The sequence below is a fragment of the Athene cunicularia genome (assembly GCF_003259725.1).
Source record: "Athene cunicularia isolate RWA chromosome 7 unlocalized genomic scaffold, athCun1 chr7_part1, whole genome shotgun sequence".
Taxonomy (NCBI): domain Eukaryota; kingdom Metazoa; phylum Chordata; class Aves; order Strigiformes; family Strigidae; genus Athene; species Athene cunicularia.
The window spans coordinates 9,311,019-9,336,603 of record NW_020799107.1 but is presented as its reverse complement, the minus strand read 5'-3'; the positions used below and the strand labels follow the sequence as shown (position 1 = coordinate 9,336,603).

The 25,585-nt window shown below is 40.1% G+C and overlaps 1 protein-coding gene across 19 annotated transcripts in view; it reads left to right on the top strand.

The window, feature by feature from the left end:
- The window catches only part of LRRFIP1 (LRR binding FLII interacting protein 1), a 99,763-nt gene that overhangs the window by 1,889 nt on the left and 72,289 nt on the right, over positions 1–25,585 (top strand). For 5 of the 19 annotated variants that reach the window (XM_026853132.1, XM_026853133.1, XM_026853131.1 and 2 more), the window contains exon 1: positions 8,211–8,261. The exons of 2 other annotated variants lie outside the window; for them this stretch is intronic. In XM_026853132.1, coding sequence (XP_026708933.1) covers positions 8,226–8,261 — 36 coding nt within the window. In that variant the 5' untranslated portion in view covers positions 8,211–8,225. Of the gene's footprint in view, positions 1–8,178; positions 8,262–25,585 lie in introns of those variants that run through there. 12 more of the 19 variants (XM_026853114.1, XM_026853113.1, XM_026853116.1 and 9 more) reach the window with 8 other exon arrangements.

Sequence of the window (25,585 nt, the reverse complement as noted above, 5' to 3'; positions counted from 1 at the left end):
AAGGCTGACACTATGGAGTGTTTCCTTTACAAAGAGGTGCTGTGTAGCACCTGAGATGAGGACTAATGCCGTGCTAAACAGTCAGGATTACATAATGCTGGAGAGACACATGCTAAAGCAGAGAACAAGCATTCTGAAAAGTAGACATGTTTAAAAATCCTTCCTGCAATCTTTGTTGGTAGTGATTACAAAAATTCATTTTACTTGAGTTTTTGACATTAAAATTCAGGAAGTTCCAAGAACTTACATGGTGAGCATTCAAGGAAATCCTAGCAGCCTTGCCCATCCAAGTGTCATCTTGGGAAGGCCTGCAGACTTTTATAAACTGTATCATGGATAAATGTGTTATGTTTAGACAGTGGTGGAAACCTTAGGTATATTTATTTCTATGTAGGATAAAACCTGGACTCTTCTGTTAATAAATGCATGAAAGTTTCTTGGATGTATTTTTTTGAATGTTGTTTTTAAAAAAGAAAAGGCGTGGGGAGATGGAGGGCGAGGAAGCAAAAGCCACCTGTGGTAAAGGTCTGATGCCAGTGCAGAGCAAAGAAGCAGCTGACAAGGTCTGATGCTACATGTGAAGATAGTAGACAGGTAACTCTTAGTATAACTTTGTAACTTCTGAAGTATTTTGTCTACTTCTGTGCTCAAATCTGTATTTCTACCACTCTGAGTTACAGGCTTTTTGAAAGGCTTCTACTAACTTATACTTGATAATTTAATTTCTTTAAGCGGTAGGTGTGATAGGTCTTTCAAAGACAGGATAACGCTTTTATTTCTGTTCTATACGCACTCTTGTTCCTTGAGAACATCATGGGGTGCTTTGGTCATTTGAAAGTTTGAAAATAACTGTGAAGAGAAACTTATTTCCTTACCCAGCAGAACTTGTATTTGGTGTCAGGCAGGCCATGTTATTCAGACATACCGTGCACCAGACAACCAGTTTTATATATAGAAATAACACACTTTTTCTAGTACTCTTTAACGTGCTAATAAGGTTGACAGAATTCCACCTGAGACACAGTAAGTGGTTACTCTGCCTGGATTTGCTAGTTGATGAACACTGGGGAAAAGAGGGAAAGCATGGTATGGCAAACAAGGGCAATCCAGATATTTAACATATGTTGAATTGTTTCCTTCAAAATAGTATAGTTGCTTTAGAAGGGCTAATGCAGTAGTTATGTGATTTATTTGTTTGTTTATTGTCTTCAGTTTGCTTTTGTTTCAGTTCTACAACAGGAATGCAGGCAGGCTAGGTGCAGTGAGATGTAATATTCATCCTAATACTGCCAAACCAGGACAACTGTATAAATGGATTTAATTTCCAATTCTGTATCGTTGTACCAGGTTCTTTGTGAAGTGTGACCTGATTGTACAGGGAACACCTTGAGAAGTACAAAAGTGAGATGTGTTTTTATGTCACATAATGGGTGTTGCTGACAGTTGTCTCTTCTCCTAATTATTAATTTGAAATAACTTCTCTTGCACAATATTTTTAAAACCAGACCTATTTTTATAGTGCATGAAAATACTTAGGCTGGGTGGGAATCTGCAATAAATACTTTTATTCCCTGAAGTGATGGCTCTTGGCCAACTTACTGTGCTCTTACTCATCAGCTGCTGGTCTTAATTCTGCTGAACTCAAACTTTTTTATCTTTAAAGAGCAGGAATAATTATTTATGCATGATTCTTACTCCTGAGTGTTGTTTCATTAATGAGATGCTATGATTCCTTGGTTCTTGAAGGCAGTTCATTCAGGAGTCTGGCAGTGCTGCTGCTGTGTGTGACACTGCAACTCAGTACAGATGTTGCCTTCAAAGTGTTCTTGTTTCTTTCTCAAGTTTTATTGGAGATGATTGTATTGAAAGGTTGTATGGCTGGCAATGCTCAGTATGACATATTTTTTTTCCATAAAAAAAACCCTGAAATCAAACTTTCAGCATAAAGGTCTCTCTCAAAAGATCTCCAAACAGAGCACTGGGTCTGTGCACAGCAATGAAGTTTCCATGGGTTGGTTTATCTCCTCATCCTGTTTGGTTGCTCATGCTGTGAGATTTACACTACATAAAAATGAAATCCCAAGACAGAAGAAAAATCCTAAACCTACAGCTTCCTAAAAGCCTTTCTGGTTTGTCAAGCAGTGCTTATTTTAGAAATGGGCTAGTTCAGGGGCATGAGAGAAAATCATGGTAGTGCCATCAAATGCTTCAGTAGTCAGATGTCAAAGTACTCTGCATTTGTTTTGCTTCAACACTTTTTAATGTTATGGCTTTTAGAAGATAATCAATGTTCTGTGCAACTGCTTTCTCATTTTCACGCATCTCATGCTTACATCAGCTGTCTTCATTACAGTATATTCTGAGCTCATCAAATCAAGAAGTTTTAGCCTTGTTTGTTTGCACTTTAGTGAAGTGCAGAAAACAAGAGGCTGTTTTGTTCTGTTTTATGGTGGCTTTTGCTGCCATAGTGTTGTTGGAAATTCCAGGGAAAAGGGTAGAATGGAAATGGAGAATGAACTTTCCTCACTTGGACATTGACTCAAATCAAGAACAAAGTAATCCTGGCAGAGTAGCATGGGAAAAATCTATGCTTCTGGGGCAGTCAAATGTCACATTTTACAACTGCAATGCTTATTCAGAAGGGGAGAAAAAAGGAAAAAGAAGTTGATCATGAAAAATGGAAGGAGAAAAAGGAGGGAGGTGTCTTATGCCTTAAAATATCTTTGAAAGCAAAGTGCTGGTGTTGGTTTTAACAGCTCCTTGGAAGTTGTGCCATTATTAAGGGAGGGGGCATGACACTGTAGGTCCATCCAGTGTACCAGTAAAGCAACTGCCCTTCTGTAAGAGATGGAATAAAACTGGTACTTAGGTCTTGCCTGACTAGAGTAGATGTGAGAGCAGAACCCCATAAGAGTGCATCTTTATTCCCTTTGTTAACTCCCAAGCAGTCGCTTCCCTCGCTCTGCTTTTTTCCCGTTGTTTGAGAGGTGAAGCAGTGCTGGCTCTGGCAGGGCTTTCAGCTCTGCTGGGCAATGCCTGTGGTTTAGCTAAGTAGGGTGTCATAGGAATGAGCTTCCTGCCCTAACGGTTCAGTCTTCTTCCCCTCCCTGCTGCTGATTCATGCTTGTGATCAAATGACAAAGTTAACCCCTTAAAAAAGAAAAAATAATTGCTTGCCAGTGAATGCAGAATGCAGGAAAACTGGTCTCTCTTTTTTTTTTTTTTTTACTTTGGAATTTGTATTTTGCATGAGTACTGGAAATGTACTGACCGGTTATTCAGGATGAAGTAGGTCAAAATGTGAACTGGCTCAGTCTCTCCAGTTCGGGTGTCACAGGCAGGTGGCAGAGGTTTTCGGGGGCGGAGGTGATTTGGCAATTGCTTACAAAAGAGCTGATGTTTTTCTGAAAGAGGCAGATCCTAATCTCTGAAATATATTTTGTAATTAAATCCCTGGAGGTTTCTTTTGTGGTGCCTGTGTCATCTCATGTCCGTCTCCCATATACCCCTCCTCCAATCCCCTGTTGTTGCCCGCTCCCCACCCTTTCCCAAAAAAAAATAAAAAAGTCATGATGATAGTGGTTTTCCCTGCTTTTAAAAGTGAAGTCTCTGGTTTTATTCAGATAGTGTATTTGTGTAGAAGCTTGATGTCCTGTCCTTTAACCTCTTGCAAAGGCAAATGTGACAAAGGAAAGACAGAATGGGTTCACTTTAAGGTAAATTCAAGTAAAAGTCATAGCACTATTCTTAATCTAAACAGAAATAAGAAAAATAACTTTTAGATTAGACTTTGTTAATAAGACTTAAATGACACTATTTTTTTTTAGCTGCAGCTTATTCAGATAAAGTTGCTTCTGCCTGAGTCTAAATATATGATGTACAGCATCTAAAGCCAGTAGTTGGCTTACTAGGAACGTGTGGTGTAGCATATTTTCCTTTTCCTCTGCCATAGGTTGAATATAAATCTTCAAATGGCTTACCATACCAAAAATAAGGCTGTATAAATATCTGAGCACATGGAAAAATTACTCCTATTATTACCACATTAGAAATTAAAAGAATTATTCAATTTTAGGCACTCAATGAGGACCTCTTAAATTAGTAACAATTCTGTGAACCCAAACATCCAGACTTTAGGCAGATTTCTGGAAATGAGCAAGGCAGTGCTGGCACATGCACTGAGATGACCGTTACTAAGTAATATTTCAGAGGAAGTGTTTGTCTGACAGCTTCTAACAACTTCCAACAGCTGACATTTTTCAACCAAAAGAGTATGCCAAATTAGGCAACTTTATGTTGCTTTTTTGCTCTTTGCATTCCACTTGCTTCTCCTTAGATTGCAGCACTGACATAAAGAATGCCTAACAATCTGGACTGTCTGAAAGCATAAATTAGTCACCTGAGCACTTGTAATAAATTTAAGATGATACTAGGGCAGGGAATTAATACCTTGGACTGCTGTTAGTGGCATCTGTAAACTCATCTCTAGCTGTCAGGTCTGTGTTGATACTAAGGAAGATGCTGTTGCAGCTGGATGTCTGCAAAAACAATTAGGATGGAAAGAGATGCTGAAAAACTCACCTGTTAATCTTGGGATACTTCGCTGATGGAGATTTCTTGGTGGGAGGAATTAACACTCCCATCTCTCTGTGCAGTGTTTATAAGGACTTCAGGATTGTGACCTGTTGCAGTACTCTTGCTTACATTAGATTAACATCAGTTGTCTTGGCATATTTGTGAGGAGGCTGTTTGCTAGGGCTTTTCCTGTTAAAGTTAATCATCACCTACTCACTACAAAGCATGTGTAAGGAAGGAGGGGAGAGTATTTTACAGCTTCTTCTGATTGACATAAAGTGCTAAAATTCTAGATACTAAAGCTGTCTTGGTCCTGTTCCTTAGGTAGTTCTTCAGTTCAGTTAAAGGTTAAACATGTGTTTAATGTCTTATTCATCAAAATACGGGATGTTCATTCCTAGATTTTAACAAAAAAAAACCCCTTATGGTTGACGTGCTAGGCTAAGTTTGAGTCTTTGTCTACACTACGGAAATTCTTCAGTGTCATTGCTCCTAAAGTCACTTTCTCTGTACTTCCTGTCTTGGTTGCGTGAGGGACCAGGAAACGGTCATTCCAGTTTTGCACAGATAAATTTCAGTATTTTAACAGTACCTTTTGTCATCAATAAAACTGTAGGTTCAGCTTTTTGCTTACACTTTATACTTTTGATATTTGAATATTGACAACTCTTGGATTTTGAGATGGAATTCGTATGTCATTTGCAGAGTTAGTCATCAAGATAAATTGTCATCTTAATTCTGAGCTTCCCATCCCACCTCTGCCTGGGAGTGTGGTGCAGTCATCCCTCAAAAGGTACGTAGATTCATGTGGTATTGAGGAGGAAGAATAACTAGTGATTAACTCCTGGAGCTGACCAGACCTTCTTGTGGGTCTGTACAAGTCCTGAATCTATTCCCACTGCAGCTTGTGGGAATTAGGCAGAATATGGTAAAGCCTGTGGTGTTCTTGAGCCTATAATACATATACAGAAGGGATCAGGGAAACGGGTTGAATAATACATTCAGACCTTTGTGCTCAGTTTTGCTGTTCGTGTCTAGCATGGTTGAGTCTTACTTCTGTTCAAAGGAAGTGAAGTTTAGGCAGATGCTGTTCATTCTTCTAGTGGAAGCAAGAATACATTGCTGTGTCTCTAGGAAACTTTTTACAGCATACATTCTGGCATCACTTCCAGCCCTGGGAATAAAAACACTCTTTCAGGTGAAATTGGGTGTTCATGAAGACCTTAGCCTGTATAGATTTTGCTTTGTAGGACTGAACTTCCACTGCTCTCAGAGCTACAGATCTTATCTTCTGCTTAGACAGTGTGGGTGAGAGACTGACTTTAGTGTGTTGATTGTTTTCGTGACCCTGTCCTTTTTCTGTCTGTAATAAACAAATACTTTACTCAGGTGTGTGAACAAACTGACAGTGTCAGTTGAAAAATATAAAAACTAATGCTAAACACGGGATGAAAATAAAGGGCTTTGGACTGGATTAACCAGGATTTTGCTGGAGAACTGGGTTAGAAATTTCACTGTATCATGTGCCAAGGTTCCTGTCTTGTGGAATTTGCTGAAATGGTCCATTTTTATAAGTTCTTGCAAAGCTAATAGATTATTAGACCCTGCTTTGCTGGTAATGCAGCTGATAGGTATTTAAAATTTTGATGTAAACTGTTGTTGATGTTGGTTTAAGTTTAGATTTAGAAAAATCAAGACACTGCCCATTTTTAAATACAATATTCTGTAAATACCTCTGCATTAATAGAGCCTACTAACCTTTTATTAAGACCATAAGGTTTTCTGGAGCAACATGAACACTTTAAAATCCATCAACTACCAGTGAATTGGAAATAAAAAACCTAAAGCTCAGATCTGTGAAAATATTTTCTTGACTGTCTAGGTCTTGGTCACTTCAAAACCACCTTGCACTTGCCCCCATCTCTGAAGTTGTCTGCATTTTTTTTTTCCTCATGAACGTGCAGTTGAGGCTCAGCTTGGAGACCTTGGAGCAGGATGCTTAGGCTGACTGCCTCTCTCCAGTGCGCCTTCATCGTGTTGGGGCTTGCCGAAACTCAACAGCCTGACACTGTTTCTTCCTTACAGTAACCAAAGGTTTAATGATGAGAACATTTCACAGACCCAGTCTTGTGTTCTCTCAATGCTTTAGGTAGATGACTCTTGCAGGTTTGTGACCATGAGACTGAAAGCCGGTTCAGAAGTATCTAACTCCAAGGACAAAGGTTCATACTTAAATTGATTGTCATTCTTTACAGTCTGAGCAGTTGCTGGTGACAGTGGTGACAAGAATATAACTGGAAAACGATATTTTAAAATAATAAAAATAAGAACTTCTTAACTTTTTTTTTTTTTTGTATTCAACTATTTCAGTTTCTCTTTGAAATTGTTTCCTAGAAAGCCCAGTAACGTGTAGATGGACCGTTGCTTGGGGAGCTGCAACTGAGGATGTCTGGGGGCAGTGTAGTGTGAATCTAATGGAGTGGCCTTTGAGTGTTTTAGTGAACACATTTGAAGGATAAAAAGCACAAGAACTGTGCTGAATTCAGGATGAAACACCCCTGTAGTATAAAAGGCTTAAATGTCACTGTCAAGAATGAAAGACTGCTTTCAGGAGAAAGGACTATTTTTACATACAGCTTGTGTGCTAGAAAAAATGTGGTTGCATAGTGTCAATTCTGATGCTGCCTTAAGATTGGGAATATAATAGTCTACTTATTTAGCAAAACTCAGCCTCTGTATGAATACTTAAACATTTTATTGTCAAGGCTATGGGCAATTCTTTTGGATTCAGAACAGTGCTGGTGTTTCATGTCACTGAAGGATTACAAAGTTGGTACTGTTCATACTATGGCAGCACAGAAGAGCCCATAAAAAAGCCCAAATAATCGATACCTATTAGATATGAAGAAATCTAGTTTTGGAGGATGATGTATGCTGTGAGGAACACATAGCTTTCTAGAGTCCTGTTTTGGCTTTCATGTAATCAGAATGACATTTGCTAGTAGTAAATGCATTTAACAAAACTAATTTTAGAACTATAGGTCAGCACTTAAATTTGTTTTCTCCTTGTTAGTCTCACAACTAGATCAGGTCTTAGATTTTATAATAAACAGGACTTAAGACTCATTTCCTCCCTCTCTGCCAGATACTGTCACGCAAATGAGAGAACATGGTTGTTACTGGTTGTGTAGCCTGTACTCTTTATAAGACTCCATTTTTTTTTAACATTTGAATTGTATTTCCAGAACTAGGGTAGGATTTTTTTTTTTCTCCTTTCTTATTCAATTTTCCCTTTATTCCTGATCTTTTGTTTCTTTTGTTAGTGATAGAAATAACTGTTGCGCAAATCAGCTGTGTTGTCATGGGGAAACTTCACAGCATGAGTTCGATGAAAAATGGCCATTTTTTTTTTTTTTTTCTTACTGAACTACCACAGGGGATTGAGCAGAGAAATAATTTCCTTAATCACCCTATGGAGCACTCTGTGAATGGATAAGGAGTGATGGGCAGTCTTGGTTCAGCTGTGCCACTGCTATTAGATTTGAAAGCTGAACAAAGGAAAAGGGAACTCTAATCTGTTATCATATAGGAGTATCCCTTGGCATCCGTCAGAAGTCCAAGTCAGGCTTTTTTCTTAGTGCAGCAGATTTATGAAGCAGTGTGTCTCCTGCAGAAAGAAGCACATGGTGAGTACGCTTTTGCCATCTGTCCCTTGTCGCTCGTATCCATCTAGTTAAGACCGAAGCTGTCGTTGCTCTGGAGGACGGAGTGGGATGGGTGGCAGCTGCCGTGCTAACAGTGTGTATTAATGCCCTGAGGAGATCGGATCAAGCAGTGCCTGCCCACGAGCTGCGAAAGGGGGAATAGTACAGGAGGTACAGATTCAGCACGGGAAAAATGTGTGAAATTCTCTTTGTAAATGCCAAAGCTTTCACCACGTGAATATTCAGGTTCTGCAGCTGCCTTGGTGGGCTACTCTGTGTGTACCTCATTGATCCTCTGGACAGAGGTTTTTATGGGATTGATGATAATTGGCCTATTTAGAGTTCCTTCCGCAGCAGTGAAATTGATGTAAGAATGTGGCAGCTCAATCCTGAACATCGTTAAGGGAAAATAAACCCTTCGTCTGGGTGGGTGGTGAGGGATGGCTGTTATTTCAACTGATGCCATGTCATAGCAAAATTAAAAAGGTTAAATAGATATGGTTTCTTATATGGGACAAAGGAACAATACTCTGAACAATACACTTACGTAAAATTTAAGGGACTAAAAAAAACTACGGGGGGGGGAAGATGATAAATAATTTGTATATACTTTAATTTCTTCGTAGAAGAGATGGCTAGAATGAAAGCTGTATGGTCATTTTTTGTAAGGAGGTGGAAGTATATGACTTTACAGTGACTGTGGCAGAAAGCTTTTCTTTTCCAGAGTATTTAAGCCACATGAGGCTTCATGAAAGTGAGGAATGGATTCTAGTAGTAGCATACTAAGGCTGCTGCCTACTTTGCTATCTACATACCATTTTGAGAACAAAAGCTAAACAGTGTGAAACATCTGATTTAAAGCAAATGTTTTGTTTAATCATGATCAACTAAGTATTTTATTTTGATGTGGGTGACGGTATTGGCCAGATAACTTGGGTGCTATTGACTCAGTACTGGTATCAGTGTTATACTTGGTCTGCATTGTCCATCACAACTACAGTATATAGCATATATATCATATAGCATAAATATTTAGACAGGTGGGTTGTGATCTCAATTGTTTTCCAATGCCACCAAAACATGAAGAGCTAAAAGGACATTTTATAAGTAAGACAGCAGAAATAGATACTTATTTGTGAAGAGTAAATACTGCAACAGAGCTGTAATGAGATTCCATTACACTTAATCTGGATGATTTATCTCCAGAGGTGTTAAACCTGAGTCTGGTGAACAAAGTAAGGGCAATTCTGTATCAGTCTTTTAAAATTAGTCAGTCTGTTATTTAGTGGGAAAATCTTCTGTCAGAGAAGGTCAAATCATGGCAAATGATTTCTGGTTCAGAAGCAGCTACTGCAGAGGTGAACTTATAAGCATTAATGTGGTATGCTTGTAGTGTGTGTGTGTGTTGCATCCACTGCAGTGGGCATTTAAGTGGCTGGGCTTTCCTCTTAACTTGTACTTAAGTGGCACCTGCCAAACCAAGCTTGGATGCAGTTTACCTGGAAAGTGCTTTGCTATCTGTGATAAGCTCATTAGGATGCTGTATCTGAGTGCAAAGTAAAATGCCATCAGTGCATATGGGGAGAAGTGCAAAACTTCTTGGATTCGGTGCTCATGTCCAAATGTAGGCCCTGCCTGATTCCCTGGGTGTGACTGGCTTCAGTCTCTCTGCAGGGAATAGGGACAGCGGCAGAGCATGCTGCTGGGCTGGCTGCCAGCGGCCCTGGAGAGGAGCTGCAGTGTCCTCAACAGGAAGGTGTGCAGCCCCAAGGCATTTCTTAAAAAATACAGATGTTTTGCAGATGTTCCCCATTGAAACCACTGGACATCTTGTCTACAGTTTGGAAATGCTGGAGAGCAGGGGCATCCTTCCCTCCCACCCCTCAAAGCAGTATTTGGGGTGGGGGAGCCTTATTTCTAGGTTGGAGTGGAAAAACTGGTCAGTGAGGAATAGCAGCTGAGGACCTGTGTGGCATCTGGCTGTCCTGGCTGCTGCTGAGCCAGTGTTCAGCATCGGTGCTCAGCATTTAGCCTGCCATAACGCAAATTCTGATGGGTGCTTAATATGAAGTGACCTGTTACTCCTTCTGAATTAGACGTTGACTAAAATCTTCAAAAACCAGGCAATTAGCTGCTTCTTGCATAGCTAAAGAGCTGATTACACAGACATACCTTTGTATGTAGAGTTTCCTTAGGATGCTGCTGTGCACTTACTTGTTTCTTAAATCATCACTGGATGGATTTTCTCCTGCTGCCACATTGTTCAGATAAGAAAATAGGATGAGATATTTGACAGGCTTAGAGGTACTACTGGACATCCTTAATTTCTATCTACTAAGTGTGCCTTTGGGACTGATACTGATTGCTCTGTAACCTGTTCTTGTTATAATGTTTCCTCGTGTCCAGGTAATTGCCAGGATATTAGCTGTAGTGTCTCTGCAGTTACAGTGTCATGTTGCAGTGATCCAATAGATGCTCTTTTTTAGCATGTGAGCACCTCCAAGCAGTTTGTTGCAGCAGAATGGTTATAATGGCATTTTTGTCAAAATCTGGATGTTTATCATGCTTATTCCTAGTATATAGCTGGATGGCAGCGCTTCTCCCATTTGAAGAGGTTTAGCCTTGCTTTTCCCAGACCTGCTATGGACGCTCTACTGGATTTGCATAAACTACAGTTACATACTCCAGTGGCTTTTCCAGTCTTGGTACTTAGGCTTTCAGTGAAGCAGACTTTGCTGACTGTGGCTCTTGTCAAGCCATTAACATAACTGGGGAGTGTCCTCTGAACATCCTGGGTTGTTTCCAGATAACCTTGACATTGCCAGAATTTTAAGAGCCCTGTCAAGTTAATGACAATATAATTCTACAGCCTTTTTTCCCCCTGTATGAATGGAGCAGTGATGTGACTTTGTGATATTGCTACCCACTGTGAAATGACGGTTTCATTAATGGTGTAATGGTGTAAAATCTTGCAGTTCCACATGTTTTATTTAGAGGAAATGTTACACCCACTGTTAACTAATGCACTAAGCTGAATGCATTCATATGCTGGCCAAATACTGAGCACTTCTAGCTTCTGTCTTTGCTTATTTAAATGTGTTTTTCAGAGAAACAGTGCATCTCTCCTTGGGTTTACGTTATTCTGCTTGTTCGCTGATAGCAGCTATATGAAGAACTGCCTGTGTAGCAGGAACGCTACAGCTCCTAGATAGACTGAGGCTTGATGACCTCAAGGTTTTTTAAAACCTTTTTTGGCACCTTTATCCTTGCATATAAATAGCTCACAAGTCTGTTCCTCAGCATTGGCTAGACCTAAAGTAGTGTTAAATGCTTTTGCGAGGTGAAAGTAGGCTTTCTCAGTTACTTGTAGATGGAACATATCCAAGCTGTATGCTATATTTACACACTTTAGTTCCCTAACAAGTTTTACTCCGTAAGATGCAATATCTGCAGACTCAGTATAGTGTATTTAAAATGCACTCCTAACAAAAGTTTTGTGCTGGACAGATAAGTCTTTCACAATTCAGTTTGTATCGAGCTGCTGTCAGCAACTGTATCTTAAATTTATTCATACTTTGGTTTTTTTAAGGTACTATTTTGATCAGCAGCAATGCTTAAATCTTTTGAAGAGTCATTTAAAATGGTCAGGTGGAACTATTTGCTTCACTGGTGTTTGCTGTGAGCAGCTGAATAAGTTTGCCATTCATGCCCTTGAGTCTCAACTGATTGATTTTTTTTTTTAATTTTTTTTTTAATTGGCTGAGCAAGTATACTTTTTCTTTCAGCATGCTGCTTGTAATGCAGCAGACGGGAGTGCTTCACAACTGTATAAAGTACACTGGCGTAATATCTTCATGTAACTGCCAGGGAAGAGCAGGTGGACATTTGGAGTTCAACAGGGACAAATGGATTTATCTGTATTTGCAAAAGGTCACGAAGAATTCTGAGTGACCTCAAGGAGATGGGTTTTTTTCAGGCAGCATCTCAGATTTCAAGGAGCTCCGTTACTTCCCTGATTAATTGGTGCTGTTGAGCCATGGAGATTTGCTGCCTATTAAAGCAGCTTCTGGTGACAGAGAAGGCTTTGAGGTCTTCTGTCCAAATTTTAGTTGGTTTAAACTCTTACAACTATCTGACTGCAAGGTGATGTGGCTGTAAGCATCATTAAAACTGAAAACTTACTCTCCATGAAACTGTTGTCATAGCTAAGAAAATAAATGGAAGTTATTCTGGTGTGTAACTTCCTTATGTATTGCTTTTTTTTTTCATATGACCTAAAAGTCTACTCTAGTTTTAGTACTAAACTGTGTTATGATATTAATAATATTGGACATTAACATTCTTGAATGATTACCAGCAAATCTTGTATTTTTCTGGCAGACGTGCCTCTAAAACCAGTTATGTTTTGTACTTCTGTGGCTCTGAGGAATTCTGCATCCATAACAGACGACTTTAAGAAGTCAGGGAAGCATGAGGGGTGGCCAGAACTTTTATTAGAGTCTGTGTTGGAGCAACTGATGTGTGCAAGGTCTATTCCCAAAAGAATGCAGAACACATAAAAATGGGTGGGTTGATTGGGGATTATTTTTGCCTGTGATATTGGCTTGCTAGCTGCTGTGCAGGATTTTACAGATGGATGTAAAATCCTTTTTTTTTTTTTTTTTTTTTTTTTTAATGATCCAAGACATAATTTCAATTAAATTCAGATTTCTACATTCTTCCCCTTTTTCAGGTGAGTAGCATGTGCATATAATGAAATGCCTGTTGAGGTGACTGTGTATATAATCCTAGAGAAACCTAGAAAAGGAGAGTAGTAACAAAAATGACAGGGGGGATGAGAAGTAGTCCAAACAGACCTTCCAGGAGCTGCTAGAAGAACTGAACGGTGTGGCTCCCTGCAGCCTCGCACCTTGGCCTTATGGCACAGGGCTGGCTGGCCACCATATCGGTGGGTTCAAAGCCTGAGGGCGCCGTTCCCTGAGCAGAGGCTGCATGGGCCTGGCTCCTCAGGCCCGAGTGGCTTGTAGCTGGCTGATGGAGTGGTTCCTGCATCATTGGGTACTCCTGGGACCACCTTGAAGCAAGAAAAGAAGAAAGCCTGCCTCAAAGTATTCTTCTGTCAAAAATCTTCCAGCAGTCTCCCTTCTTTATTGCAATTTATAGTTAAATGTGCTCTCTTCACAATTCCTGCTCTTAAGTAAGAAAATGAAATAAATTATTAATAAGTGCTGAAATACAGAGCTGGGAGGTAAGAGACAAAGTGATGTGGGAGGTTCTGCCTCTAAGCATTTAGCTGAGTCCTCAGCTTCTGCTTTGAGCTCTGAGGCACTCCTACTTCAAAACCGTCTAACTGTTAGTGAAGCACGCTGTCTTGTTTGTATTCTTTCACTTAAAAACAAGGCTGTCATATGGTTGCAGGAGTCTGCAAGAAACAACATTGTGAATCTTTTCAAACCTCTTAATATGTTTTTTTCCTGATGTGTTGAAGTGATGCTGTTACCTCTTGAAAAGCTGCTAGTTCAACAAAACCCACGTGGTTTTTACTTTGAGTTCTTCAAAAGCATTGATGAAGTGGCGAGCGAGGATACAAAGCATTAACTACTGGCAAAATAAAGTTAGCTAGGATTTGTGGTTTTTGGTGATCTGGGAACTTTAACACAAAATCTAAATATTCCCACCCCCTGCCACCTTTGTTGGTTTGCTTCTTTGCATAGGTGGTTGAAATGCGTTTAGTAAGGGTAATAATTTAAGGCTGAATTACTATGTCCTCAGTAGGAATACAGAAGAGTATACCTTCTGCTGTGGTCTCTTAATCCTCTTTGTTATCCCAAGGTCAGATTAAAAGGTGCTAATAACTTGCATCCACATTCTTAATGACTGAATAGTCAGGTAATTAAATATTTATACTGAAAATTCAGGGGTCCAGTTTTGTGCGATAGAAGTACTGTCTCTTTAGAAACACAAAAAATGTTTGCTTTGCTTGATTGCTGCTCCCTCTTGTGGGTTTCAGGCCAGTTTAAGCAAGCTTGAAGTTCATTCTCCCTCTTTTTAGATGGAATAGTTAATCGGCAGTACTGCTCTGATATACTGGATGTGATATTGACCTTAAGATTTGCTTCGCTGCATACCTCTACAAATTAGAACATTCTTTTCTATCAAGAGGGCTTAATCTGTAAAAGCATTTAATTCACTTCTTAAATTTACTTTTTTTTTTTTCCAAGAACTTATACTGCTGTGCTATTAGTATATAGTATGATTTACTTTTTTGAAAAAGCAGAGAGAAGTCTGGATCGTAACTGTACCAGTGCCTGCTATACTGACAGTATTAAGATCTCTCTTATATCTCCTCTGCTGTAGTCAGCGCTTCTGAGTTGCACTTCACAGGCTATTGCTCTTGTCTGCAGAGAGCTATGTTATGCAAGTTGCTCCTGAAAACTAAATTCTGAAAGAGCTCTGTTTGCTTCCTGTGTCCTCTCCTGTATACCCAGTAAATACAAATGCGGTAGCTGTGTGAAAGATTATTTTTTCTCTTGTAGCTTCTCAATTGCTTTGCTGGCATAAAAACTCTTTATGTAGTGTGTTGTGTCTGAAGATTTCAAAATACTATTTGTATTTGTTTTCCTGCAGAGGGACATGTAATCTCTATTCTCTGGACAAGAAACTGAAGCACAGTGGAATTCTGAATTACTCCTAATTGATGGCAAAGACCTGTGCAACTTCACTGACTAGTTCTTGGCATGAAGCTCATCAGAAATTTCCCACTGAAACTTAAGAGACAAATTGTTCTGACCTATTGCAAAATGGAAAGGTCCCACATTAGTGTGACACTGAAATAACAGCAGTTCACATGATGTGATTCCAATCTTACACTATTTCACAATAATGACACAGTTTGTCTCAGCCATTGAAAGCTCTTCAGTTTCAGTCACTTAACTGATGTTGAACTGTTTGTGTACAGGAACGGGAATATGGCTATTAAATCTTGGGTCCTCTAGGCCTTGGTTCTTGTCTCCTATGCTTTTATTAGGCCCTTTTCTCCCTCCCCCTTCCCGATTTTTAATTTTCACTAGTATTTTATTTACCTTCCCTCTTGTGCACCTCCTGTTCTACATTCATCATCTACTTAATCTCTGTAATGTTTTCTGCATATCCCACTGTGTGCTTCGTTCAGTCTACAGTATTTTCAGCTCCTTTTTCCTTTTATCTCTTACATTCTTTACTTCACACTACCTGTTTGCATAATTTCTCTATACAATTTGCACGGCCAAGAACTGGACATTTCATTAGCTTCTGTCTAAGTAGCTCCAGCTATGGGGTATCTGATAACATTTGAAATCTATTACTGCCTCCTCTACCTCCTTCAAGAGCGTATAATATGGGGGAGTATTCAGTGAATTACCTGAAACTTCTGATCTTCATTTTACTTGGCCTTAAAAGAATAAATCAGTCTGAAATTTGTCTGGATGTGAGACTGCATTTCTATGGAGAACCACTTTCCCTGCAAATATATTCGTTCTTACTGTGATGCAAGCAAAGGTGGGCTTTTGGTTGCCTTTTTTTTTAAGGTCATTAAACCAGAAAGCAGTGCTTGATTTGAGAAACAAACCAGAACTTAATCTTGTATCTCTGCCCTTTCTTAAAGCTTTATATCACTTCATGTTGCAGACTGGGTAATATTATATCTGAATGGTATAGATAACCTTTACTTCAAAATTTGTGGTTTCTTTTCTCTTGACACTTGTAGTTTGAGCTCTGTTTTAAGGAGATTATGAGGTTTGTATCCATATTTTAATGTGCTGGAAGTGCAGAGCTGTGTTCTAAGACTTTTATTCAGATTAAATTTGCCATTCAGTGAAGATCAGAATGCAGTCCCCATAGTTTATATTGTCTATAGCAGTTTCTGAATTTCAGTTCTTATTTATGCTTCAAATATTTTTACCATTCAGGAACAAAACCTCTGTTTAGGTCCATGTTCAAAACGATGTTGGCATTCACCCAGCCCTAGAGCCCTCCCCAACCTGTGTTTATGCTGTAAAGAAGCTGGATGAAATATTACTGTTTATTGCAGGCTCCAAATTTGGTTATTGTGCTTACTTTCTCAGTGAGCATGGTCAAGACAAATGTGTTTGCTCTTTCAGTAATATGTACCAATGGCTGAATTAATTTTGCATGTCTGCTTCCTTACCGAGAGTCTTTCTGCTGACCTCCCCATGTGCTGGGTGCCTGTGGGGACCAGTCCTAGTGGGAAACGCTGGTTGTAGCTTTGCTTCCTTGCTGGAAAGAAATTGCATTCGAGCACCAAGAGGCTGAAATATAATTCAACTCTCTTTTTTTATTTATGGTATCACACGAAGATATCAAACTAGCAAGGATGCAGGATCATTAAGGCAGTAACTTCATCTTTCACTTTGTATTTGGTTTAAGCAAAAGTTATCCATTTCTGTATGTTACCAATGCATTTGTACTGCCTTGATAACCCTAGTGCCTATACAGCAAGCATGCTGTTTTTTTCTCTCCAAACGAATAAATTCAGAATGCCAAACATACATGTTTTGTAATAAAGAAGGATTTAAAGCCCTTTGAGGTGTACATACTATAGGTCTACTGTGGGCTGGGTTATACAAGCTCTTGTCTTCCTTGGGTACCCCCTCTTTACATACTGCCCCTCTTTCAGCCAGATTGCTTTAAGTTCTCTAAAGTCTGTAGTGAACTCTGTGTGACTTTAATTACAAAGGCTGTTCTACAGAAATAGAGTATTTCAAAAGTACTCTGGAATACAACCATTCTACTTGTGTGTTTTGAAGTTCAGTTCTATCTAAATTTTGAATGAAGGTAACTCTTGCTGCAAAATGCTGTTCTAACAGAGAACTAAAAGGATCAGTGTGGTCACTGTAAAAGAGAAATGTATCTTTCTTTTTTAATAAAGAAGTTGGGTAAGCAAGTGGGAGAAACCACTGAATGCAGCTTCATGCAATTAAGTATTTCAGGAAGCAACACTAGGATGATTTGCATGCTTTTCTTGTGAAATTCTAGTTCATATTTGCTAATACTTTTAGTGGTTTTTGTTTAACTTTTTCCTTCTAGGTATCATTGTAGCCTCAACAACTCTGATTTACTTGAATGAGTGATCCACCTGTTTCCAATGTAGACTCCCTCAAAACTATTTTAAATGAGTAATAGTCTTATTCAAAAGTATATGAGTGCAGTATTATAAAATGTGTGGTTTTGTTCTTTGAGATAACAGCAGCAGAGTGGTATCCAGATTCTTCTGTGGTGGGAGCAATCACTTATTGACTAGAGCTATTTTGAGAGAAAGCAGCAGTTGAAGTAATATAAATGGTTAGTTGATACTGCGTTGGTCCTTTGCTGAATACACTACCTATAGAAAACTGGTCGAGGTTTAAAGCTCTAACACTCCTCTGCAGAGCCGTTGGCCAGCATCCTGTACTGGAATTGTTCTTTCATCCCTGTTTTGGTCAGAGTATGGGAACAGGACAAGTTATTTATTGCTAAAGAGCAGTGGAATTGGTATGCCCTATATATACAGTGATCTTCCCATTCTCCAGGCTCTGGAGCTACAGTGCTTTAGAAAAATCTCTGTTTTTAACAGGATTCTACAGAGCTGATTTTTCTGTAGAATTCTGTAATTTCCTTCTGAATCTTGCCTCTGAAGCTGCTTTGAACTCTCCAGTGATTTCTCATGGAGAGCATTTGTTTGAATTAAAGGACATGCTTCAAGCACTTTTTCCTTTCCCTCCTACTACAAGTCCAGTACATCTTAAAGTGGAATCCAGTGTGCAGGTAACCCATCTCCAGCAAAACCCATGGCTTAGTATGCGAAGGGAACCCAATGCTGCAACAGAGACCACACCAGGCACAAGCCACTGAACAACTTGTCAAGCATCTCTTTATTACTAGGGTGCACGTGAAGGTACCTGACCAAGTAGCAGAGGGAAAGAGACAGGCTACCCTTCCTGAGAAACTAGTAAATTTTACAACACTATCACTTTTAAACACCAAGGGGAGGCAGTAAGGGAGAGAGAGGAGGAAAAAAAATCCTAAGCATACTGTATGCCTCTAAACCACTGCTGGGATCTATGGAAATGATTACAGGATACCTCACTTCTGACAGGTGTGTTAAGATCAATTCCTTTTGTCAGGATATACTTTGGTAATCCCTGCAAGCTCATGATGGGAGTTCGGTTATTGTTTAGACTATATTTTTGGTAGTGGCCCCTTGTGACTGCATGACAATGTAATTTATGGACTAGGACACAGCTCCCTAATTGTGTCTTACATTGTACATGCTGTTCACTGCAGTGTTCTACCGAATAAACATTCTCCTCCTTTATGGGGAAAAAAAGTCTGTGTCAACAAGACTTTCCAGCCTTTGATCACATGCTTAAATTATATCTTTGGGATGGGTTTCTTGGCAAACACATAAGCAAATGTTTCTCCAAAGTGGACAGTGTTCATGTGTAAATTCCTCATTAGCAGTGGGTGTATTCTCCTTCTCCTCTTCCTAGTCTTCAGCTTAAAATGTTAAGCAAGACTAAGAATGCTGACCACTTAAACAGATAACTTGCAACAGCACCATCGACTTGTCAGAGGGGACCATCTACCTGTTTGTACTCCCTCCGCCTAGAGCCTGGGAATTAATGAACAGAGAAAAATAAAGCTCTGGCATTTTGAGAAACTTTAAAAACAAAATAAGAAATCAGTCTTGGAATGCCCTTGAAAGAAGAACTTTCCATTCAAAAATTTATCATTTAATCTCCCACCAAACCTGTCTTGTAGGATCGCATTGTATGAAAGTCCAATTCAGAAAAATAAGTTTAAGTTGCAGTTAGGGTGGTCATGGGAACACCATAACAGTTCTTTTGGTCAGCTTTCAGGACATTTCCTCTGTTTCAGACCTTCCTCTGTAGGTGTCCTTATTATCCCCTTTGTAAGGGAAAATTAGACAATTCTCAAAGTGAACTGTCAAGTTTTTGCTAAGATGCTTGATAACAAGATTCTTCAGTATTTGCAAAGGTTCTTAAGGTAAAGATAAGATCTTCTTACATTTAAGATGCCATACTAGTTTATTCTCTGTACTCAATATCATCAAATATTTGGATTAAAACAGTAATTATGGTTAGCCATAAGTCTGAATTTTTGGACTTCAGTTTTACTGTTAATTGGGTACCGATTGTCTTTTTTCATGTTGAGTTGGAGAGCTTGATGAGGTAACTGTGGCACTCCTAAAGTGTTCAGATGCTGCTTGTGTTTCCCTGCCCAATATCCCTAATCAGCGGTAGGACTGAAGTGCAGAACCTCTGCCCTTCTGCATGATATTCTTTTTAAATTACAGTTGGTTTTCCAGTTTACAAAACTTGTAGTTGTGGTAGAAATGGTTAATGCAAGCTCACAACTCTTTAAAGCTGATTAGGTTTGAGGTAGGACTTGGGAGAGGGCAAAGCCTAATACTGTGGATATACCAGCAGAGCAGCACTTTCATACAAGTCTCACTTTTGCATATGTTTTTTCTACACAGATGTCTGTATACTCACAGGTTCTGTGAGATGCTTCTAACCCAAAATAATTTTTACAGTCTGATCTTTTAAAATTATGTGGATTTTTTTTTTTTTTAAATCTTATTAAGCAAAGGAACAGAAAAGTTAAAAGTTTGATCAGGAATTCATTTGCTTATAGGAACTATTTTTATACCTGTCTCTTCTAAAATAGAAAGATCACGTAACTTTTTTCATATTTGAGATTTCTGAAGCTTTCTGATAGTAGCGAAGCGTTAATATATTCAGTATCCAAATGTTCATGACAGCATTGCTTTTGACTTTTGAAGCTGAATGGATTCCCTGAGCTGAATGATAAACATACCTTGTATATGCTACCCAAGAGTCGTCAGCTTCCCCACTAGCATGATTCAGTTTGTCAGACTTAGTGCGGCAAGAAGCACTTGCACTTGGTTCAGCAGTTTCCTTCCTCCTCCTTGCTGTGTCCTGTTCTAGCCTCAATAGAAAATAATCTGTTGATACTGGCAGTACGTTTTGGTGATGAAAACGGGACATTGTTTTCCTAAGAAGCACTTAGTTGTGTATACTTGAGTTCATTGCCTTGGTTACGGTTTACAAGGAGGTTTTGTTAACTTTGCTGTCTGAGCTGCAAGGGTGCCAGGATGCCCACAACAGACAGGGATGATGAAGTGAGATGCATGTCTAGTTTTTTCTGTTTTCATGACTTCAGATGGGTGTTGCTCCATAGATTTTTATAGACTTTCTTGAACATTAGAGAAACGAGATTATGAACCTTAAAAAAAAAGAAAAAAAAAAGCTGGAGGAACCAAATTTTTCTTCTAATATGAAGTACTTTCTAGCCTTTTTCTCCACAAAACAAGACTTGCTTTGCCTGTTCCCACTGTTTGGAAAGCCAGTAGTAAATGTGACATGGAGGGACGGTACCAAATTCTAAGAACTGTAGAATAATTTAGGTTGGAAAAGACTTTTAAATGATCGTAGAGTCCAACTATTAACCTAACACTGCCAAGTCCACCAAAAGAGATACTACTTAAAGAGAATAAAGAAAATGCATAATATGGTTTCTTTTTTTGTATATATAAATGATATGAGTTACATATGTTGGTGATAGTTTTGGGAGGTGGCTGCTGGTACTGCTTAAGTATTAATACTGGGGTGGGCCAAGCTGGAGCCACTTTGCTCTATGTTGGGGTTTTCTTCAGTGTTTAAATCTGTCTGTGAAGGTTTTGACTGCCTTATTTTACTTGAGTCTCTGCTTCCCTCTTAACCTCTGGCACAACAGGCCCTGAAGACAAAAGTATATCAATTGGGCGTGACCTGTGTTGGAGGCTAGGCTTCCATGGAATTTGTTTGCATTTTCAGTGATTCTAGCATACCTTGAAGATGACTCTATGATCTCTCCCTCTTCCTTTTGACACAACTCTTTGGCAGTTATGGGTTGCAGTTCCGTGAAACTGATTTTTAGGATTTAGGCCTGTATTTGTGGAGGAATGTGTTGTGTTGTGTGTAAGCATGCCTTTTCTGTGTTTGCATGTTTGCAAAGGTGAGGTGTGAGATAGGAGAGATAAGGAGTCTGTGTCATCGGAAGCAAAGCTGCTGTCCTCTAAGTGCAGTAATTTTTTTTTTTTTTCTGCTTAGAAGTACCTAAGATGAATTTGCAGTTAACCTACCAGGTTTCTGAAAATGTCAGCTGATTCTTTTTTTCTACCTTCTAAATCTCCCATTACTTGTTCCTCTTATGCTTAATTTAGCATTTTACTACATGTAACGCATATTTCCATTGTTAACATTTTTCTTGCTTAGATATCTCCCTGAATTAATGTCACTCTTGCAATGTCTTATTTCACGTGGGAAATGCACAGACACAAGAACTGTGCACTGAACTCATGATACTTAGCAGAGCTTCAGATCCTTTGGCTATCTGTCTGAATATGAGAGGTATGACTGACTAGATAGACACTGCATTTTTGAGGGAATAAAAAAAAAAAAGATTTAATATCCACTTTCAGACAATGTCATTTAGGTGCTGCAAGTACCCCCCTTGTCCCCCAAGTTACATAGAAGCAGTTGGAAGGGCAAGGCCTCTGAGAGAGCTAACTGCTCTCAGCTTAAGGATGATAAATAGCTGTGGTGACCAGTTGAGTAACATGCATCACTGGCTTCTCAGATTGTAGCTCAGCCACTGTAGTTAAAGACTGTATGCACTTGCTTTTTATTTAGCAGTGTCTGAAGGACCCAGTGGAGTATGCAGCGCCAGGAGAAAGAAGAGATGAGGAAGAGAATGTTTGTGTGTTACAGAGAATACCTGTTTGTGGGAAATTTGTAAGGACCTGCTTGGAAATCCAAGTAGAGTGGGCCTCGCTTCATGTGAACTCAATTCAGACATGCTGAAGTGCCTGTTTTGAATGCTGTCAGCTCTGTATTGCTGGAAGATGAAAGTTTGCTGGTATTGAAAAGATCTCCTGATCCTTCAGTTCCTACCCAGTGGTTTGGTAACACACTTGTGTGTTTGAACTTCTCCTGAGATACGTATGAAGTGCTTCTTCAGGTAAAGCAAATAAACCCAAACATTTAGGTTTCTACATTGACTTAGAAAATAATTAGAAAAAGGTATATGTGGGGGTGGTCCTCAGTAATTTATGCCTTGTATAGGAAGTGCTCATATGTGTGAGTCCTCCATGTCTCTGTCTATGTATCTTCCAAGTGACAGATAGTATAAAAACTGTACAGATTTTTCCAGGGAATGTAAGGGGAGGTTAATTCAGATTAACCAAGAAAACCAGAACAAATTGTCTATTTTAAGCTAACATGAAAATATGCTACTTTGTCATGCAGAGTTGTTACAATTTACACAGTTAACATCGCTCTTCTTTCCTTCCCTTCTCTGTTAAAGCTTCTGCATATAAGGCAAAACATACTTTTGCTGAAGAATTAATTCCTGTGCCTGGCCCCCAGCTACCTTGGGGTGGGCTGCCATATCCCAGAAGTGCTGCCTTCATAGCTGGTTATGATTTCTGGGTTTCTAATGCTTGATACTATTTACTGCACCAAAATTAAATGCTGAGCAGTCTCTGGGAATTAGGACGTAACTTCTCTTGGACTCAGGGCCGTTCACAAGAGACCGGCTTGCTCAGCATTGGGGACAGACCAGAGAGGTTGCCAGCCTGAAGGCAAGATCACCCGGCACTCAGGGAGTGTCTCCAGGCAAGCCAGCCACCTGTGGCTGAAAGCATCACTGCAGGCCATGCCAGGGTCTTCCTTCAGCTGTTGTAGATTTCTGGTGTTCTTTGCTCTTGCTGAGGGAGGATAAGGGAAATGTAGCGGATTAGGAACTTCATCAGCTGTAAATAATGGACTTAGGACCACATGTTATACTGCCTGAATAGGAAAGCGTTTCCTGGTCGTGTTCAGTTGGCCTGGTTCCTGATTTCAGTATAAGCCATATGGGGGGATGAAATGGGTGTCTGTTAAACACAGATTTAACTTACAGATGTTTTCTCTGTACTGAATGTTGACTGCCTGTGAAGTGTGCTGGACAGACTACATTGACTGGCTTCCCTTTCCCCTTTCATTTCCCGTATTTTGCTACACAGGCATACCTGTCATACCCTCCAGCTAGCAGGTTTATCAGGAGGAAATTTAACACAAGGTTATAGTGTATCATTGAATCTCTGATTCTCAACTTTCAGAGTAGCTTAAGCCTGACTTTTTCTAATTAAAAAACCCAATACCTTTGAGGCATGTGATTATCTTCCTGCTTCACAGGAACATATTATTTCTATGTCTGTTAGTTTCTTTATTTTCATAGGCACGTTGGAACGGATTTAAGACGGTTAAAATTTATTTTTTTTAAAGGAAAGTTGGGTCCTTTACCCTATAATGAAGGAAAAAAAATCACTTGTAGGCTCAACAGGTGGTTTTGGACTTTCAGTACTTAAAGAGGATTTACATAAATGAGTCTTTTTACCAAGGCCTGCAGTGGTAGGATGAGGGCTGACAGGTTTAAACTGAAAGAGGGAAGATTTAGGCTAGATGTGAGGAGGAAATTCTTCCCTGTGAGAGCAGTGAGGTCCTGACACAGGTTGCCCAGAGCAGCTGTGGCTGCCCCCTCCCTGGAAGGGTTCAAGGCCAGGTTGGACGGGGCTTTGGGCAACCTGGGCTAGTGGAAGATGTCCCTGCCCGTGGCAGGGGGGTTGGAACTAGATGATCTTCGAAAGTCCCTTCCAACCCCCAAACCATTCTGTGATTCTATGATTTAGGTAAAACCACAGCCTGTTTTACAAATGCAAAGCTTGCCCTCACTTAAGCAGGGTTTCTCCCAGGCCCAGGGTGCAAGTTAACATCCCTAATGCTTTTTATTTAAAGGAAGCATGTCTGGCCTTTCCAGGACAGTGGAACAGACATGGCTGGGGTCCAGGGACTGTCAGTGAATCCAGTTGAAGTATTGCCCCCAAATGTAAAATAGTGCCAGTGCTTCCAAATTAGTTAACTATTATCAGCAGCATGGCAGCATGTGCTCTGCCAGCAAGACAAACCTGATGCTCCGTACTGGGAGCATCAGGGAAAAACTGAGCTCAGCTGCTGGGTGGAGGCTTTGCAGGGCTCCCCAACCTGCGCCGGCTGACCAGGAAAGTGGGAGAGTGCAGGGTTTAGTTGCTAAGGAGCAACCTGTTTTGCTTGTCTCTGCAACCGGAGAAAATCCGGTGCCAGGAAGAGATGACTCTCGTGTGCTCTATTGTTGCTGCTGCAAAACTGCCAGGGATAAAACGGGCTGCTTAAGCTTCGGTAATTCTCCCTGCCCCGGTGGTTTCCTCCCTGCCCACTGCTCTCGGTGAGGGGGTAGGTGTGTGCGCTTCGACTGAAATCAGGGGGAAGCGAGAAATGTCACTAATTTCCCTGGAGCCGCGATTTCTGCCCCGACTGTGCCGTGCATTGTTCTTGGGGTATTGTCCCGTTTAGTGCCATTAAAAAATACTTATGTCCTCTAGTCCTTCAGATTTTTTCCCCTTGGTGTGTTTTAGACTCATCCAGCTCCTTACAAGACACGTTTTGAAATGCAGAATGCTTTTTTTTTTTTTTTTTGGTCCAGCCACAGTTCCTGATTGCTCTTCTGCAGTACTTACTACCTCGATTAGGTGGTTAGGTTTGTGTTGGTTGTTGGGTTTTGTTTTGGTGTTTGGTTTTTTTTTTCCCTACCGACCTTTTGCTTCAGTTTTGTGGTGGGTTTTTTTTGTTCTTTTTTGTTTGTTTGTTTGTTTGTTTTTTGTTATTGCTTAGAATGTAATGCTATTTCTTAAAGAATAAAACCACCACCAGCATATCCAGCGTTGATCACCCGTTTGAAACGTAGCTCTACACAACCTAACACACTTTACGGATATAATCGCAGCAAATTAACAACAGTTTCGCGGTTTATTTCTGCGATGCAAATGCTGGTTGGTGCGAATATGTATTTATAAGCATCTGTTCAGCGTTGTTTTCCAGCATGCTGGGAGATGCAGCTTGGTTACGCTGAGCGGGGACTTGTTCGGGGATTGCTGGGGGTGTTTTCCTCGAGCATAGAAAGGAGGTTTATGAGCTTCTGAAAACCACTCTCGGAATTGCTTTCCGCGATACGGGAAGCTCGATGCCCGGCTCCGGTGGAGGTTTCTGGGCTGACAGGCGGTGGGAGCAGTAACCCCCGGTAACGGAGGAAGGGGACGGAGCGCGCTGCCCTCTGCCGCCGAGACACCCCGGGCCGAGGACGCAGCGCCGGCCGAGCGGGCTTCTCCG